We start from the raw sequence: 18,159 nt of genomic DNA on the forward strand, positions 1-18,159 counted from the left end.
AATTTTGGAAAACGAGGTCCTGCGTCCAACATTCTGAACCACCCACTTTTAAGCGCTGCAGTCTGGACGGTGGAGAAGATCACAGGATCAAATGAACGCCGGCGTTCTTAACTGTCTCGTGTCACGAATGCATGACAACCCATGTTACAATCTGACCTACAAGGCTATTTTCCCACCATGACGTACAGCAACATAATGTAAGGGGTCGTGTCATTTTCACCCAGAAGAGCATACTGTGAGAGAGGATTGCTGAAATGCGATTCCACTGTCCTTTTTGTCTCTCCAAGTACCAATGTCATGGCAGCACATAACAGCTCACTCGACAGCGCAGAACTGAACACAACTTGCCGCAGGGCGGCTGATACCAAGTCGAGACTTTTAGGTAGAGGCACGCACGCGAGGCTGTGCAGGCAGGAGGTGAACTGGGTTTACAACACAGGGACTAGAATGCAGGAGTGTGACTGCTCCACTGTCATCTTAGTGTGGTTACTGATTTTCCAGAACAGAGTGAAATCGCTGATTAGACTTTTACACAAAAAGGAAAACCAAATTACTTTTATTGCACTGCCATTATGCACTCTTATGAATGCATTTATGGGCAGTATATTATGCTTTTACCAATCTAAAAATCATAAATCAAGGCAAATATTACACGCCGGACCTTTGAAGTGACAAGCTCAGCCTGAAAAATAGTGACTTTAGCCAGACACTGCACCAGTGAAAGTGATGTGATCCAGAGACAGTGCTTTAGTTATGAACAACAGCCAAGTGCTTCCTCTTAAACCGACAAAACTGAGGATCAGGCAATGGCCACAGCGCGCAGACTGTGGTTTCCACACTTCCCGTTGGGTTGCAATCACACCCACGCTCTCGACATTAATAAAGGACTTTCTAATACGAGGTCTTGTGTCACCTCACCTCTTTGCTGCCTCCACCAGGGCCTTCTCGTCTGGCGAGGAGGCATAGTATTCCATGTTATTACAAGACAAACCATTGGTGTGGGAGAAGGGATCTCCGCCGACCAGGCAGTCGGGCTGGTCGTAGCTGATCTGAACAGTGTGACACAGGGACACCGCCTTGAGAAATAACAATTCCTCAGCGACCTGGACAGAAGACATAACAGGGAAGGACGCCGTCAATTCTATCATCTACATTCACAGTGAACGACTCAAAAGTGAAACTGTAGCGACTGCAATTGGCGATCACTTAAAAAAAAAAAAAAGACTATGATTTTTGTGTCATCCCAACAGTCGGTTAATTAACCAATGGCCTGAAGCAAAGAACAACACTCGATATTTAAGGGGAGTTTATTTTGCAGCGGTTGAGCAGGATAAATAGAGTTTACATCAGCCAACAGAGCGTGAGCGCAACGCCATTCCTGAGTGTATTACCAGATGAGGTGTAGAACCATCTGGTGAATCGCCAGTCATTCCCTCCGGAACCAGTTTGCCGTTGATTTCCCGATACTTGGTCCCATTAATTGAACACTCGCGGAAATGCATCTCGTTTTCTGTTAGCGTCCCAGTTTTGTCTGTGAACACGTACTCCACCTGAAACACAAACACACACGTTCAGACTCACTATTGTGATGCAAAAGAGAACTGGAGGGCTGCTTTAGTTCCTTTTCACTTGACAAATGTGGATGTTCATATGTCCAACAGACAAGTGTTGGACATATAATCATGTAAAAAGACAAAACTACAATTTGGATGACTGATGGCTTCTTTGCCGCAAAACTCCCGGCAAAATATTGTGCCGGATGATAAAATTCCCATCATGAATTGCAGTGAACTGATATAGTTTGAGGAGTTAGAAATATACAACAGCCAGCTTTCTGGCTAAACGAGCCATTCCTGATTAAACATACAATAAAATGTGTGTAAACGAAACGGGTATTAATGCACGACACAAAAAAAATGTAGGTAAAACCCATAGCATGCTGCAAAAACCCACGCGTGCAACAATTTCAAACAACCTGAAAGTGAATGTATTATTTTCCTCTAGCTAATCTGTGCTGCACATGCACTCTTGAGTGCACTGTACCAAAATGATGTCCCTTGCAAGCCAACAAGAATTTAGTTTACTTATTTTGTCTCATTAAGAAACAAAAATAATTTCCATTTGTTTTTGTGCCTATAATGCAGCCACACATTTTGAAACACATAAAATACCTCTCCAACAAAATTAAATGACAATAAATGGGATCGAGTACAATTTTAAGGGTGTCTGAAAACCTTTTTCCACTGCTGTATAAATGATGAACGGATGGGACGCGCTCCAGCACTTCTAACCCATACCTGCCCCAGCTCCTCATTGAGGTCGGAGGTGTTGACCTGGGCCTTCTGGTCGCTCTCCTCGTGGTAAAGGTCCAAGTCCCAGCCGATGAAAAAGGAGCCGAGAAACTTCTGCATCTCCACAGTAACGTAGAGCGAGATGGGGATGATGAAGTTATAAAGGACCAGAAATGCCAAGAAGTCTGAGATGAACTGCAGGATCTAGAAAAAAACAAACATATAAAACACAACACGTGAAAATGCTGCAACCTAATCAACCTCACCCCAGGGTTGGCTGAGCACGACCTGCTGAAAATGTTCTTGGAAGCAAGAAGACAGCTTGAGAAATTGTTTTTCTATATCTTGTCATAAATTCATTCTGTAATGTTATGGAAGCCTTATATATTTTAGTTTTTATTCTGTCTGTAGGCCTGGCAGGCCTTTTTTAAAAGAAAAAAGAAAAAAAGAAACTCAAATTTTGCACATCCGCGCCACATACAGACTGAACGTATCTCAGGATGATCCTTTAAAATGGAAGCGGACAGTGTAATCCATTCACATTAGAAAGTTAATCACTTTAAGTGGCAGGAAAGGACAGTGGAAGAAGACACAGGACCAGCGTGCAAACCTAGCGAAGGAATCCAGCAAAAAAAAAGGTTTCTAGGCGTGAGCAGTGAGACACGCACACAGAATCCAATCTAATCTTTTATGAATCTAAAAAAAACAAACAAAAAAAACAAACAAACAGAAAGGAAATTCATTTGTTGCTGGCATTCTTTACTGTGTCTGCAGGGATGGAATCCCTGTCATAACCCAGGGAGGAGGAGGATGAAGAGGAGGAGAAGGAGCAGGGACATAGAGGGGGTGGGGGAGGAAGAGGAGGAGGAGGAGGAGGAAGAGGAGGTTCCCTGAGACAGATTAGATTTGGCAGAAAGGCTGACAGGCGAGCAGACAGGTCTTGTGGGCGGCGCCGCCACTCCAGAGATGTCAACGCCGCCCAGCAGCTCCCGTTCTGAGGGTCCACGTGTGAACCAAAAGAGGATCAATTTAAACCTAATCTGACTCCTGTTTTTTTTTTTTAATGCAATGTGAAATCACAGCCATATTAAATACTCAAATCAAAAGGGGTGGCGGGCTGCTATCGTTCCAAATGTTCTGATACGATGCCAATTTCGATACTGGTACCAGAGTGACACTTTATTTGGTCCCAGATGTTTTAAAACAACAACAAAAACACATTGCAATGACTGTAGAAGGGTTTAGTTGAGGCGACTGGACTGGTTTCAGCTATCTTCAAACAATGATTCATTTCTATATTATTAAATTGTATCAAAGTTCGGTACCCAACCATGAGGGGGAGCGTTATTGCGATAATTGTTAGTGCAACTGACCGGGCTGCTGTTTCTCTCTTGTTCAGTCTTTTGGTTGTAGAAAGGTTCGTCCCATTTGTCCTCAGCTTGCCAGGCGTACTTCAGAATGGTGCTGAGGATGGCCTCAAAAAGCAAGATGGCCAGGTAGATGATGAGAAAGGTGTTCATGGACCTGGTGAAAGGAATGAAAAACTCAGCATCTCTTTGACATTAGACACACTCGGACACAGCGGAAAGAGTCTCACTTCTCCACCGCAGACCGCTTCTGGGACTTGCACTTGTAGTTGAGGGCCATCTTGGACTCCATCCCAGTATAAACTGCCACGCCTACAAGAGCAGAGATGGTGATACATTACACCTGGCTCGCAGTGGATTAGGGCAGGGGGGTGCACTGAGCAAATGGCAAAGTTTGTGAAAATAAAGAATGCATTCTGCGGTATGTGTTATCCCTGATTTCCATGAAAAATAAACAGAACAAGTGGTATTAGGCAATGCTGTAAAAATTTAACTCTTTCCGTTACAAATTAGCTAGAACCATCTTCTAACCACAGAGTGTTGCGCTGGAAATCGTCTCTCACAGTTTACACAACAGCTGACGTTTTTCACTTGTCTCTTCTCGCCTCATAGCCTGGCACAGACAGACCCATCATTCATTTCTCAAATGAATTCTCTTCATATATGGGCTCTCTGGCTGAATATGTTTATGATGCAGTGTCCAGCATAAAATCCATTCTAGTCAGCAGAGCATCTTGTGTGCTGCCAGTTTGAGGTAATGACTCTAGATTTGCGTAGATACTGCAAACTGATTTATTGTTGCTGTCAGCAAACATGCAATCATCACGATGTGATTCGTTGCATGTCTTGTCCAATTGAGTCCACTGGCATTGTCCCACATAACAAATCCCAAACATGGGCACCAGACTAATAGCTCAGTTTTTGACTTGCGGATTATTCAGGCTTGTGCCAGTTCATAATAGAAGGAATATTCACCCCCAACATTTTTTTTTTCAAAGCACACCAACTCACCGAAGATTTCTCTTGTATTTTTTAACCTGGCTCCCCGCAGCAGCAAATTCTCTGGACCCAAAGGCCTGTGAAACAAAGAGGTGAATTTAAAAACGTGGATATGGCTGTAGAATGTAGATACAGACAAATAAAAAGAATTACTTTCTATTAACATGAACACCCAACAGCAGACTGTAAAGGTCAGATCTTTAATTTTAACTCTGTGACCTTTCAGATGGCAGCCGTTAAAGTTTTAGAACCTTCACTTGCACAAGGAAAAGCAGAAAACTTTGCCTCTCATTAGACGTTTGTAGATTTTTTTCCTTTTGAAATGTTTGATTTGACAGTGCAATGTGAATGCCACTGCAACATCTCTCAAGACGCATCCAATTTGAAACACAGAAAAACTGAGATTGTAACATTTAGTTCAAGCAGATGGACAATTGTGGTCTTACCGGACAATCTCCTCTCCATGATGAGTAACCGTGATCCGACCGACAAACCTGAAAAAGCACCAACGGCACTTAAGAGTTTTGCAGTAAAGTACGTATTCTATTTTTGTCACAATCCAAACACATTTGACATCAAGATGTTCTCAGTACAGCACGTCATTACAGAGCCGCACTCTGTGATTTTTGGTCAATGCCTCTTAAGTCTGCGTGTGCGCACACGTGTGAATTACCTGTACAAGTCAGCATCTGGCTGCTGACACTCCACCACAGCCTGCAGAGCCTCCAGCCGGGACACGGACTGACACACCGCTGTCTCCGCCACAGAGTAGTGAGTCTGGGAGCACACAGGAGCAAATGCACTGTCATTAACCGCTGCTCTGTTTAAAAGGAGATTAATGCACCTCCATCGCCGTCTCCTTTCCTTCCACCCGAGCCAGTCAAAGCAGGCCGAGACTCTTCAGAGTCTTGGACTCTTCAGAGTCTTGGTCTGATCGAGGTTTCTTCCCTCTGGGAAGTTCGTGCTTGCTCCGCAGGGACCCGTCTGTTTTCTCTTTTGATGGTGCAAAGCACTTTGAGACGCCGCTGAATGTGATTTAGTGCTTCATAAATGAGTATTGATTGATTGATGTTGTTAAACAGGACATAAAGGTCAACTTCACAGAGGACGGTGAAGGTAAGACAATAAATTTAAACCATGTAAGAGTTCAGTTCTTGCTTCTGTGGTCGGAAATATTTTGCTTCTGGTTTTAATCAGTATATGTGATGAACATCTTACACTGTGGTGTATACACACCACAGATATTCTTGCATATTCTACATAAACCGTTCACTATACCCACGCACCTTAAGGTTGGTCTCGCCATCAAGGCTGGCTGTGGTGATGTGACAGGTGCCATCTGCACGATCTGACGATAGCAACGCTAGGTCAGCAGGAAACGTTTCATCTTTGGCCACGCGGACTATGTCTCCCACCTGTATGGACAAACCGTGGGGAAAAAAACACACACAAAACAAAACCAAATGTGAGAACAAAATTCTACTGCTGTTCTGTCTTTTTATTTATTTATTTATTTTTTAACCGTACGGCGAAACATTATCGTCAGTGTGAATCCTCTAAAGGCCCAGTTCTAATGAACAGCTGGGATATTTGCCTTTAAAACTATAGCTGGAGCAAATACGACCAATATTTTTTGCTTTCTATTCGGAAAACTAGCACGTGTTTTCAGCCACTTGCAACACAGTGGATGGGCTAACACATTGGAACCATAGCAAACAGTAAATGAGGTGCCTACGTATGTTTGTCTGCAAATACCGTGACATCCTGGCACAAAGGACCTCAATGAGATAAAAATTCTTTGATAATTAAGGTGGGCCTACTTGTTTCACCGCTGGACTTTATAACATCACTCAACAGTTATATTTCAATGGCAGCACAGTCAAAAGCAATGCACCATTCACAAGAATTCCAGCTTTGATGAGCCTTAAAAATCCAAGCATGTTTTTCAGTTAGCAAGAGAAATGGGCTTACCCTGATGTTTTTTGATCGTGTCTGAACCAGACTTCCACTGCGAACAACAAAAACTGGAGCACCATTGACTTCATTGTCTGCCTTGTGTCTCAGCCAATCCTCATAGCCCTTTGAACCAAAAATACAGCAGAAAGACAACTGTCACTTTGAACACGTGACCGCTGCTTAATTTTAAGCAGGTTCAGTAGTGATGCAGTAGCAATCAAAAAAATTAGCAATGTTGATTGATCAACTTGCAGTTATTCTAAAACATTTTTTTTAACACACAACCGGGTGTTTAAATTGAAGGATTGAACGGGTTTCGAATTTATTATTAGGTACCACAAGCAGTTGTCATTTCAAAAGAACACTTGAGCGAGTTACCTTTTTCATGGGTGTTTGTTTATATATTATGTATTTACATGGATATCTGTGTAGTAATATTTGGCAATATTTTGATGCAAACTAATGGTTATGAAATTAAAAACTTTTTTTAAAACTTTTTTCTTCTGCCTCCTTTTTCAAACTGTGCGTTGTTTTATGTTTTTGCTTTTTTTTTTTTTTTTTATTTATTAATCAATCGTATCATGGCTTCTTTCTTTCTTACAAATGAGAAGGTTTCATGTTCTCACCTGTTTTATGGCAGTGACTGTGATCACAAAGAAAAGAGGCAGGCCACTGGTGACTGGTGATGTTGGAGTGTCTATCATTAACTGGACAGGAAGAGAGGCGGTTTTTAAAAGCAAACCAGGTTAAAACAAACTGTATGCACAGCAAAAAAAAAAAAAAAAAAAGTATCAAAGGCTCATATGACAATATATGAGCTGTTAGTGCAGAAACGAGCAAGTGCAATCGTCACCAGAGCGAGAAGTGGTGACTGATGTATCAAACAGGAAACCCGTACAACTTCCCGCAAAGGTTAACTGACAGTTTACCACACAATCTGAAACTTCCCGAAAAACATTTAAAATGCACATTGAATACCACAGCTTTTAAGTCATTTGTCCGAGTTGTATCTGTCTTGAGGGCGTTTTGTCAAGAGGTGTAATGGTAAATAGAGGAGAAAAACAGGAAGAGGATGCCCGTCATACCGTTAGAAAAAAAAACAAAACTGCATGAAGCAAATCAAAAGAAGCTCTTGCGACTACTTTGGATTTGTCAACTTTTTTGGCTAAGTGTTCTGGTGAATTGGGCCCTTGGCCAATAGCAGCTAATGCACAGGATGGAGAGGGTCGGGGGGGCGCGGAAGAAAACAAATGACCTTAAATAAATACATTTTGAGGAAAATACACCACAGACAAAAGTGGTCAAAGTGGCCGACGGACAAAATGTCATGCTCACAATGTCAAGATGACAAAAAATCCTAGTGTCAGTGGTTAGAAGCTTAAGTCGCTTCAGCATCAGCGGCGCGGGGAGAGTGGGTGAAAGAGAGACTTTCTCGAGAGTCGACTCGATTACTTTGGCTCCACTGCACAGCCCCAGATAAATCACAGGGAGCCGAAAATTTTTCAAAGCCCAAATCCGTCCTTAGCAAAGTCTGACTGATGCGCAATGAAGGCCTCGCACCTCAGGCTCAGTGTGAAGACATTAATATTATTTAATGTGTGGGTGTAACGCTTTAACACAACAAGCAACCCGGCCTCTCCACGAGTAAATGAGTCACTGGGCGCACGCACACACACACACATACACACACACACACGCGCTAGTATTTTTGGGCGGGGGGGGATCTGAGGTCACGCTCGACTCGTCGCCGTCTAACTGAAGACGATGAGTCGGCGCAAGCAAGAATCGAGCGCGTTTGAGTGTCTGCACGTGCGGGGCTTTCGTTACCTGTACAAGGAAAATAATGAGGAAATAGAAGTTGGCTATCCTTCTGAACTGCTCGAAGAGATTCTTTGGGACGAAATTCCATATCGTGTACTGTGAGAGACAGGGAAAAAAAGAAATCAGTATTAAGATACAGACGGAGGCAAATGCAGGTCAATTGCTGTGCACTTTGACCTGTTGTTATAAAGTGCACAAATCCATAATTTAAGGCCGATAAAACAGGCAGGAGCTCGCTGAGACCTGCAGAAGGACTCGGTAAAGGAGGCTGCCTGCACAACGCTCCCCATCAACTGCTGACTGTTTTGTTCTCTGTATATTACCTGCTGTGCAGCGGCGTCTCCAGGGAGCAGCAGACCCAAGAAAAGGGGCGTTGCAGCGCTTGTTGTTTACTTTTGAAAACAAGCTTTCAGGGAGCTTTGTTGACTCTTTAAAAGCAGGTGGAATAATCCATCGCTCATTCATTAAGTAGCCTGCTCTTCTGATAATACGCTTGTTGTTATTCAGCCATTTCTGCTTCTTAAAAAAAACAAGACTTTAAGCAATTCAATTGTGAACCAGACACATCCGACCTTAATGTCAATCAGCGGCATAAATCAATGACAGAAATCCTGGCTGGCGCCAGGAAAACAAGACGCCTGTTGGATTATTGCTTCAGTGGCTCATCGATCATTTATCTGACTTATTAATGCTGTCACAGGACAAAGGTTGTCGTCTTTTTGTCATTACTAAATACAGACAGTTTGACACTTGACTAAAAATAGTGCCAATATATATATATATATATATATATATATATATGTATATATATATATATATATTTATTTTTTTTTTTTTATTAAAAGCCTTGTTGTGAGCAGCTTTTGGGTGGGGCTGGGTAGCGAACTTTGATCGATCCGCTCCAATCTAATCAAATACCAAAAAATTAATTGGTAATCTTGCAACGTCAAATTCTAAAATCCAAGACAGTAAATCTGCGAACCAATTATTATTTGACATACGTGTGTCAAGATCTAAAGTCGCTACCAATTTGGCCGTCACAGTACAGAGGCGTGAACTGAAGACACCCGCAAACTTTTGTTTGGATTAAGAGTGAAAATTAGCATCATGCCAGAGAAGTCAAAGGTGCGGATGCACTTCATTAAGGTGGATCAAGATAAAGCAAAATGAAATCCTGACTGGAATCACCAGTGAAATGGAAATTAAAACGTTTGTGCAGTAACTCTGTTGATGTTCAAACTGGTACAAAAACATCTGGCATAAAAAATAAAATATTCCTCTAGAACCCATATTGAAAACCAAGGCATCGAAATTTGCATCATATGAAAAGATTTTGAATGACACCCAGACCGAGCTGCAGGTGAGCTTGATATAGTCTGAATGCTCATTAAAATTGTCCTTTCATATTTTATCATGACAGAGAGATAATATCGCGGCACACATTCAATACCTTGGAGGAGATGATTCTGTTGTCGGCAAAGCGTTGCGGTATGTAGTGGCCATGCTGGGGGAAACGGTTTGCTACGTAAACCGTCCTCGTTTCACTCTGGTGAGGGGGGTCCAGTCCCTGAGAGAGGACGGAAACGAGGGGGTGGAAGAGGTGGACAAGCAACAGAAAGAAACAAACGTGTGCGTGAGAACAATTGCGACATCCTTTCACTGTAGAAGCGTCTCGCCTCAACAACTCCAGCCTCTGCCGCGCCTCTGCTGAAAACCTCGGCGGTTAAAAACACCGGCCGAGTGGTGGAGTGGCCGCCTTGAGACTTGAGGTCTAAGGTTCGATCCCCAGACACTTCAATGTCCATAACGCAAGCCTCAAGGGGGCGCTACTTGAGTGCCCTACTTTTGCCTGGTGCCCACGCCAAGATAAATGTTCTGTTAGGAAGGTTGTCCAACGTAAAAACCACTAACTAAACATGCAGATCAGTTTGCATAACCCATTATACTGTATGCAAATACCAAAAAAATATATTTTCAATAACAATATATATATATTATGTTTTTGTCCATCTTTTTCAATTACACTACAACGAAACCAGACGTTTCTAATGAAGAATTTTAGCTTTCTTTTTGTAACATGAATGAAATTTTCTATTGTTTTGGCAACAAACTAAGGGAACTGGGCAGTGAATGTAATGGAGAGATAACTAAGCATTAATACAATACAATGAAAATAGAGAATAATCTTGACTTCTTTAATCAGATTAAACCTCCAAACAGTGAAGGAAGTGGAATAATAAAACGTTTTGGTTTGACTCTTTTAGGAATATATAGTTAATGTTTTTGTTTTCTTTCACTGAACCTTTTCAAAGCCGACCATATTCACAACATATTCATAAAATCAAATCATTGTCACTCACTCCCACACACAATCACCTCTGTTTAGAAATAAATCTATACCACAGCTAGATCCAGGTCTGCATTGACTGCAACTTTCTAATGACTTTATCTCAATGTTGCGCATAATGCATACTCAGTTCATATATATTTCTCTAAATGCTCCCCCTTTTACTAACGGTAAAAAAAAAAAAGTTGTGAAAAAGTTTACAAATATTAACTCACTGAGCATGTAAGCTGAAGCAGACCATAAACCGGAACACCAGTCAGTATTTCAGAGAAGTCACACCATCTAAAACCACATTCATCAACCATCACTGGAGCTGCTTAATGATTAATATACTCGCAGACAGCAGCAGAGCATGACTCAAGTTATCCAAAGTCTTCACTTACTGCTAAAAACTGTACAAAGATGAAAGTTTAATGTAGACGCAAAACATTTGAACCAAACTGTTCTTGCAGAATGGCTTCATTTGGTTTTTTATGATTGCACAATATCAGCTTCAAAACCAAACTTTTTTTTATTTTTGTTCCAATGTTTTGTTTTTTTTTGCCTCCATCAATCTGCACACTGACAGGTAATTACTCTCTACGTGGAGGCCGTGTTAACCCTGCAGGCCATGGGAAATCACTGCTCCGAACAGCGGCCGGATGACAAAAGTCATGCGCCAAAACCAAGGCAAAACACTGAGTTACTGCACGGACCACCAGGCATGCAACACATGAGAAGAGCCAATGAGAGACGGATGGGGAAGAGGAGGAGATGGTAGAATGCAACACAACATGAGAGGACGAGTCGGTGGTTCCTCTGAGGGCGTTACTGATGCCTTCACTACATGCAGTCACATCAAACGTGGCGAGAAGTGAGTGGCCCGGGGCAGAGCAGCAGACGAGGAGGAACTACTGCATATGGATGGAGGCACGGCATTGGGGCAGTTAATGAGGAAATGTGTTCTATTGATGTGGATTATTAAGGCGGCTGGTGCGCTGAGACCGATCCTAAATAGGCCTGGGAATGAGCGACAAGGCATAATGCCAGCTGAGTCGGCTGAAATTCTGTCTGCGCAATGCTATAAATATCAAACTACAAATAATTCACGACGCTGTTTCCATTTCACACTTTAATTAAATCTAACGGGTTTTAGGCATAATTATAAGCGTGCAGAGAGTAAACAGTATTCACCAAAAGCATCAAAGTGACTGTTTATTCATAACATAACATCAACAATTCATACTTTGTGACGGATTCTTGAGGGAGCATCTCATAAAGTCTAGCTAACCGATGCTAACAGAGTTCAAGTTTGCGTTCATCAACAACACAAACACTGGAGAAAATAACCTCAACAGTCTCGAGCATTAAGATTTTTGCTGTTGAACAGCTTTATCTCTGATGTGTCCAGCCAGGAGTTGATGTTGGGTGCTGTGTAGACATTGAGAAAGTGCTGTGCAGAAAGTAAGAGACAATATCAAAACCTAAAGAATATTAAATCTAGTTGCAGACTAGAGTCTAAAAGCTTGACAATGTTCATCTTGCCAACCACGCTAATCATTAGAGGTGTTAAAAGCCAGACACTGATTAACTTTACAACTTTTTTTAGTTGATGGGAAATTCTGCCTTCCAAATTGGCATTGAATGCTATGCAGCCAAATCACATTTTTAAAAATTAACCACACAAGTTAGGTAGTAAAAGACTCTAACGTTGCAGATTAGGGCCAATTGCAACTGGTTAAACCTTCAATAATGCAATGAAAGAATAATAACAAGCACTGAGCTGAAACAATCAAGGTCTTATTGCCTCGGGTTACATCAACTTTTTCTTTCTCTCTTTCTTACCAATGCGGCGCTGATCTCATGACATGCAGCAATTTACATGGGTATGCAATCCTCACATGTCTACCCTCGCCCTAGACCAGTCATTGATTGGTCTCATTTAAACTGGACCTCCATACATTTTCTTGTTCTCTCGAATTTGATGGGGGTAGAGCAGTGAATCACCAACCCAGAAATGTAACTTTGTGTGTCGCTGCATCGGCATTCAAGTGCAAATCTTCCATTCATTCATCCAGCACAATTCAGAGGAAGTTAACCTAAGAAGCCAATGTGTGGCACGCTCATCCCGTAAAATTGTAAACTCATTCCATTCAAGCAGGCGGACCACCGATGGGGTTTTGGTTGTTGTTGTTTGTATGTAACAAAATGTTATCAGTGTCCCAAATGTAACCCATGTTGACTACCAGTCAGAAGTATGGACACACTTTCTCATGCATTTTTTTTTTATTTATTTATCTGAAGACATCAAATATATGAGCAAGATATGTGTAATTAGGCATCAAAGAAAAACACATTAAATAACTCTAAATATGCTTCTGATGAAAGGTGGCTGATTTTGAAGACTTTAAAAAATAAAACGCGTTTGAGTTATTTCACACTTTAATTGTTTCCTCCACGATTCCATGCGTGTTCATACGTAGTGTTTGATGCCTTCAGTGAGAAACTGCAATGTCAACAGTCATGAGAATGAAAGAAAAGACATTCAATTAATTGGGTACGTGTCCAAACTTTTGACTGGTTGTGTACATGTTTAACAACAGGTGACTGCAACAAAAAACAGAATGAGGCGTTTACGTGCCAGACAAAGACCGTATCCGTGACCTCTTTCTACAGAATTAAGACGGGCGGATAACTAGAAGTCGCTCCTACGAAACCTGCGGGGAGTGGTGATGGGTTAGTTGCTCTTAAAAAGGTTCGAATAATGTAGACAGCTGTTAAAGTTCCGAGTCGAGAGCCCGCTAAATAGTTATTTGTGTTTGCTTGTGCAAAGCAAATATGGTAGCCAGCTGGCAACCACTCAAAGTATTGCTTTCTAGAGTTCCGGCTGATATTATTACGACGGTGGCAAACTTCAAAGTACCGCTGACTTCAACAAAAGTTAACGTCAAAGTCATTCAATACATATTCGTGTTCAGACGCAATTAATGCATTCAGGAAATGTTTTTTTTTTCTCTCTCTCTCTCTCCGCTCAACAGCGGTACCAGGCTAACAGGAGAGGCGGCTAACACGACCAAAAGGAAGGACACACCTGACTGTAATTACCGCGAGGCGGTCGACAATGTTTTGGACACATCGGCAACAGCTAGTTAGTTAGCCACGCTAGCTTCATAAACGTCACCAACACAACAAAGTTGTGTGTAATTTCTGTCAGCAATGCCTTGCGCAAAATACACGAACGCGTAAAGGGGGCGGCGGAAAGATGGTCAGAATAATACAGGAGATATGAGTAGCTCAGTTATTTACCAGCTGCTGACGTATCCACCGTAGCATCCTTGCAAAAAAAATAAAAATAAATAAAAATAAAATAAATAAAAAAATACGTTCGAAGTAGCCTGCACAGTCGCTAGCACGACGCTAGCAACTAGCTACTCCCAACCAAACCGTCCCGAAGCATAAATATTTCCCCCCCGGAGGCAGTTCTTCTTGGTCGCATTACGCGACGCGTTCAAGCGGTGCGGCCGTTCTCCAACGAATAAGTCCACCCATTCCCGTTCCGTAATAATGTCGGACAAATGTTACCCAGGTAAAAGTGACAGACGGCTGGCCACTGAGAGTCCCGGCGAGCTACACTACATCTCTGCTATGCCACGATCACTTTCCCCCTGCCAGCGCAACTCCGGACTCGCAGTGACTGTTCTCCAGCAGCGGCCTTTCAGCGCCCCCTGTCGGCCTCCTGTTCGAACATGGATAGATAGATAGATAGATAGATAGATAGATGGAATTTGTCGCCCTCCTCTTGGAAATAAGTCCCAAACATCAGCTATAAAGAAATACATAAATAAATGACTAAATAAACAAATAAAGTCAAAACCCCTTTTAATCATGTAAAGCACATTGAGTTGTCTTGTGTATGAAATGCGCTACATAAATAAAGGTGCCTTGCCTTGCCTTGCCTTAACAGCTGGGCATGTTCTCACTTATCCATCTTAACCCAAGTTGGAATTTGTCACCCACCTCTTGGAAATAAGTCCGAAACCTCAGCTACAATAAATCAATCAATAAATAAATACATAAACAAATAAATAAATTCAAGCTCCCTTAACAGCTGTCTGTGAACAACAAATGTGTAATCGTGCCTCTTGTGAGGCATCTCACATAAAGTGAGGTCAGCCCAGCATAAGTCGCTCCCTGTCTGGTCATTAATCTATTCCTGTTCCCCTCCCTCCTCCCCTCCCTCCCTCTGGGGACTACTGCTGTACTACATCCCACTCAGTCAATATTGTATGGAACATACAATCTACAGAGAAAGATGAGAAACGTGGGCTTTAGAAAGCTAAGGATGTGAAAGGTTCTGGCTGAACAGTGCACTTTCTAAAATTGAATCAATATCATACACATGACTGAGGACACTGGAGTGATGTTCCGGTCCGTGGCAAGATGGACCAATGGCGTTTGATAATGATCCTGTTTAATCGATGTGCATACAGCAGCTATCAGCTCAGCAGATTTTTTATTTTTTTTGTAACTCTAAATGTATGTGTGGGCATTTGCATAATTTTCATTATGCAATGCCTCCATGTTTTTGCCTTGAAGTGATACGGGAGCTGTCAGATGATTTTTATGCAAAAAAAATATTCTCTTCGGTACCTCTGGTGGTCATTTAGAATGATTTGTGTTGACTGAAATTTTAATTCTGCACACTTTTTTTGCACAATGTATAAAAATGCATTTTTAACCCATTAAAACCAAACCACAGAAACTCCAATAGAAACCAAAACATTATGCAGCTTGGGGCAAAGTCCCATCTGAATGTAATACATTCCAAGAGAAGTCAGACTCTGCCACTGTGATGGATTCTTACTCACAGGGAATTCGTTATTTGACTCATAGCCACGCCAAATCCCGTTCCCACTGGCCTCAATATCATAACAAAAAAACAAAACAAAACAAAACAGGAAATACAGTATAGCTAAACCAAACGCCACAAAACATGCATATATCCCTGGGATTAAGTCCGTTTTAAGGCCTGAGAGTCAGCAAGGACAATCTCTGAGTGCGCCACAATGTTTCATCACCGCTAAATATCTTAACTTATCTATCACCTGCAAGAGCCAGTACATCTAGAAAACAGTAGAAATTTCATACAGTCATTTAAAAAAAAAAAATACTCTTACAAATCCTGCGGCTAATCCGCTATCTGTCTGTGTTTGTATGTGAGCCTTGAGCCCAGCACTCCTCACCATGTGACCATCAGGGTAATCTGTAGGCTGTGCCCATTTACATAATGCCATCGCAGCAGCAGCGGTAACATCTGGGAAAACCCTGCCTCACAGCTGGATTGGACTCTGTATGTTTTGCTGGTGCTGTACTGTCAGGGGGAAAAAAAACAAAAAACAAAAAAAAAACAACCCACAACATCCACTTAATCCCCCTGTTTCGGGTGTGATGTAAAATACTCTGATATCTTGCCGGATACTTTTGTTTGAACTCCATGACCTGCATGACACGCATGACACGCGCTCTGTGAGCTCAAGTAACGTCACGCGCGCCTTGCAAAACACATGTTGGCTCTGATCGTCCACACTCGCTCCTGGATAAAATGATGCACAGCTTTACTGTGGCTGGCGGTCAGTGATCCTCAGTGCCCTTGATGTCTGTCATGTAAATTAATGGCAGGGTAGCAGAAAATATCTGGCTGCCTTCCCAGCCCTCTATTGAATTTTGCTTCTGTTGTTCATCTATCACAAGTGGCTGTCACGGTAAGTGCCTCAGACCAACAGGGTGAAACCGTTTAGCACACCGCCTGGTTAAGATGCGATTGCACGAGATAAATACGTAAAATGTGATTCTAATAAGTATCGGTACACGGCCTCGAAGCAGCAACAAGTAAGCAACAGTGATATGTGCCATTAATTCTCCATCGAATGCACTGACTTCAGTCACCCGTCGCTTTGCGCCACAGTCGGTGCCGTGGCGGCAAATCAACACATTTTGGAACGTAGACGTGGCTAAGAAGCCTGTCTGCAGTTCAGAGTGAGCATCAGGATAGTGAAGAAAGGGGATTTCGGGTGGCTTTGAACGTGACTTGGTCGTTTGCACCAGACAGCCTGGTTTGAGTCCATTAAAAATATTCACACCCAACCATTTCTAGGGTCAACTAAGAGTGGGGAGGAAAGGGAGGAAAACATTATAAATCCAGCAAGTGACAGTTGTGTGGAGTGAAAGGCCATGGAGATGTCGCGTCAGGGGTCAGAGGAGATTGGACAGACTGGTTTGCTCAACCAAGGTTACAAGCAAAGTATGTAGAATAGCATCTCTGTTCGCACAACACGTTCAACCTTGAAACATTATGTGTGTGAGTGTGTGTGCGCGCCATACTGCTTGCAAGACATGTGTACCTAAGAAAGGGTACCTTAGAGTGCTCTGACAAAAAATACACCAATATCTGTTTTTTTCTTTGGCTTCATTGAGTTTAAAAACCTCAAAAGTCGAACAATCTTCCTTAAAAATACTAAAATATAATAACAACCCTGCCCTTACAATTGCCCTAAAACATCTTGTTAGACCTCAAATAACATTTTGGGTGTGCTGCCCTTCTAAATAACCGCACTACCCATGTGTTTTTAAGAACGATCAATGTCTCTGGGATTTAAGGTGAGGTGACGTGAGGTGAAGTGAATTGTCTTTGTCAATGTTGGCTTTGTCAATGTCAAGTCATAAATCTGTCTCGGGCAAGTGTTACAGATCATTCCTTTCCTTCCCTTCCCTCTTCTGTCCGTTCCAGTGTGTATGTGTTACTCAGGTTTAATCCATCGGGCCTGTTTAACCACGCTGTGGCTGATCCTCTTGTTGAGTACACCAGTGCTAAGTGGCTTTCAATCATTACCACAAAGTATCATTAATAGTTCTAATAGGCTTAGGAAAACTTCTCCTCCCCACATTGCCAAGACCTGCTGAGGCTCTCCACGCCACGGCAGTGCGGTCAGGTCTTAGTCCATGCCTTTTGCATGTGCATCACAGTCGCTCTTAATGCATACAAATGAATAGGCTATCAGTCTCTTTGTAAAGAGTCTGAGTGCGCCTGGTGAAAGAGCTCCATCCTGCCTCTTAGGCAAATAGGAAATAAATGGATTGGCTTTCAAATTTGTGGGTCTGAATCAATAGCGACTGACCATTAGTCTGGAATAACCAAATAACAACGGCTTGACTTTTAAATCGGGTGATTTAAAAGGATCAAAGTAAGCTCTACGATGTTAAACAAGGAATATTAAGAGAGGGCACAATGAATTATAGGCAACGTGTTAAACATAATTATTTTTAATTTGCCTTATTAATCCTCAAGGAGTTTCTGTGGGCAGAGCTGGGAGTCTGATTTGTGGTCAAGGTTTCCCTCTTG

At 42.1% G+C, this 18,159-nt stretch overlaps 1 protein-coding gene across 1 annotated transcript in view; it reads right to left on the bottom strand.

Moving 5' to 3' along the window:
- atp11b (ATPase phospholipid transporting 11B) overlaps positions 1-14,446 on the bottom strand; it is a 35,922-nt gene extending 21,476 nt beyond the window's left edge. The window contains exons 1-14 of the mRNA XM_076045576.1: positions 14,067-14,446; positions 9,885-10,001; positions 8,441-8,530; positions 7,240-7,320; positions 6,629-6,736; positions 5,944-6,072; positions 5,331-5,434; positions 5,104-5,151; positions 4,670-4,734; positions 3,889-3,970; positions 3,665-3,815; positions 2,298-2,495; positions 1,392-1,550; positions 919-1,103 (exon numbers count right to left, since the gene is read on the bottom strand). Of these exons, the coding sequence (XP_075901691.1) occupies positions 919-1,103; positions 1,392-1,550; positions 2,298-2,495; positions 3,665-3,815; positions 3,889-3,970; positions 4,670-4,734; positions 5,104-5,151; positions 5,331-5,434; positions 5,944-6,072; positions 6,629-6,736; positions 7,240-7,320; positions 8,441-8,530; positions 9,885-10,001; positions 14,067-14,093 (1,544 nt within the window). The 5' untranslated portion in view covers positions 14,094-14,446. The remainder of the gene's footprint in view (positions 1-918; positions 1,104-1,391; positions 1,551-2,297; positions 2,496-3,664; positions 3,816-3,888; positions 3,971-4,669; positions 4,735-5,103; positions 5,152-5,330; positions 5,435-5,943; positions 6,073-6,628; positions 6,737-7,239; positions 7,321-8,440; positions 8,531-9,884; positions 10,002-14,066) is intronic.
- Positions 14,447-18,159: the final 3,713 nt, after the last annotated feature.

This window comes from Nelusetta ayraudi, unplaced genomic scaffold, assembly GCF_046127955.1.
Source record: "Nelusetta ayraudi isolate G7.1 ecotype Tasmania unplaced genomic scaffold, CSIRO-AGI_Nayr_v1 ptg000084l, whole genome shotgun sequence".
Taxonomy (NCBI): domain Eukaryota; kingdom Metazoa; phylum Chordata; class Actinopteri; order Tetraodontiformes; family Monacanthidae; genus Nelusetta; species Nelusetta ayraudi.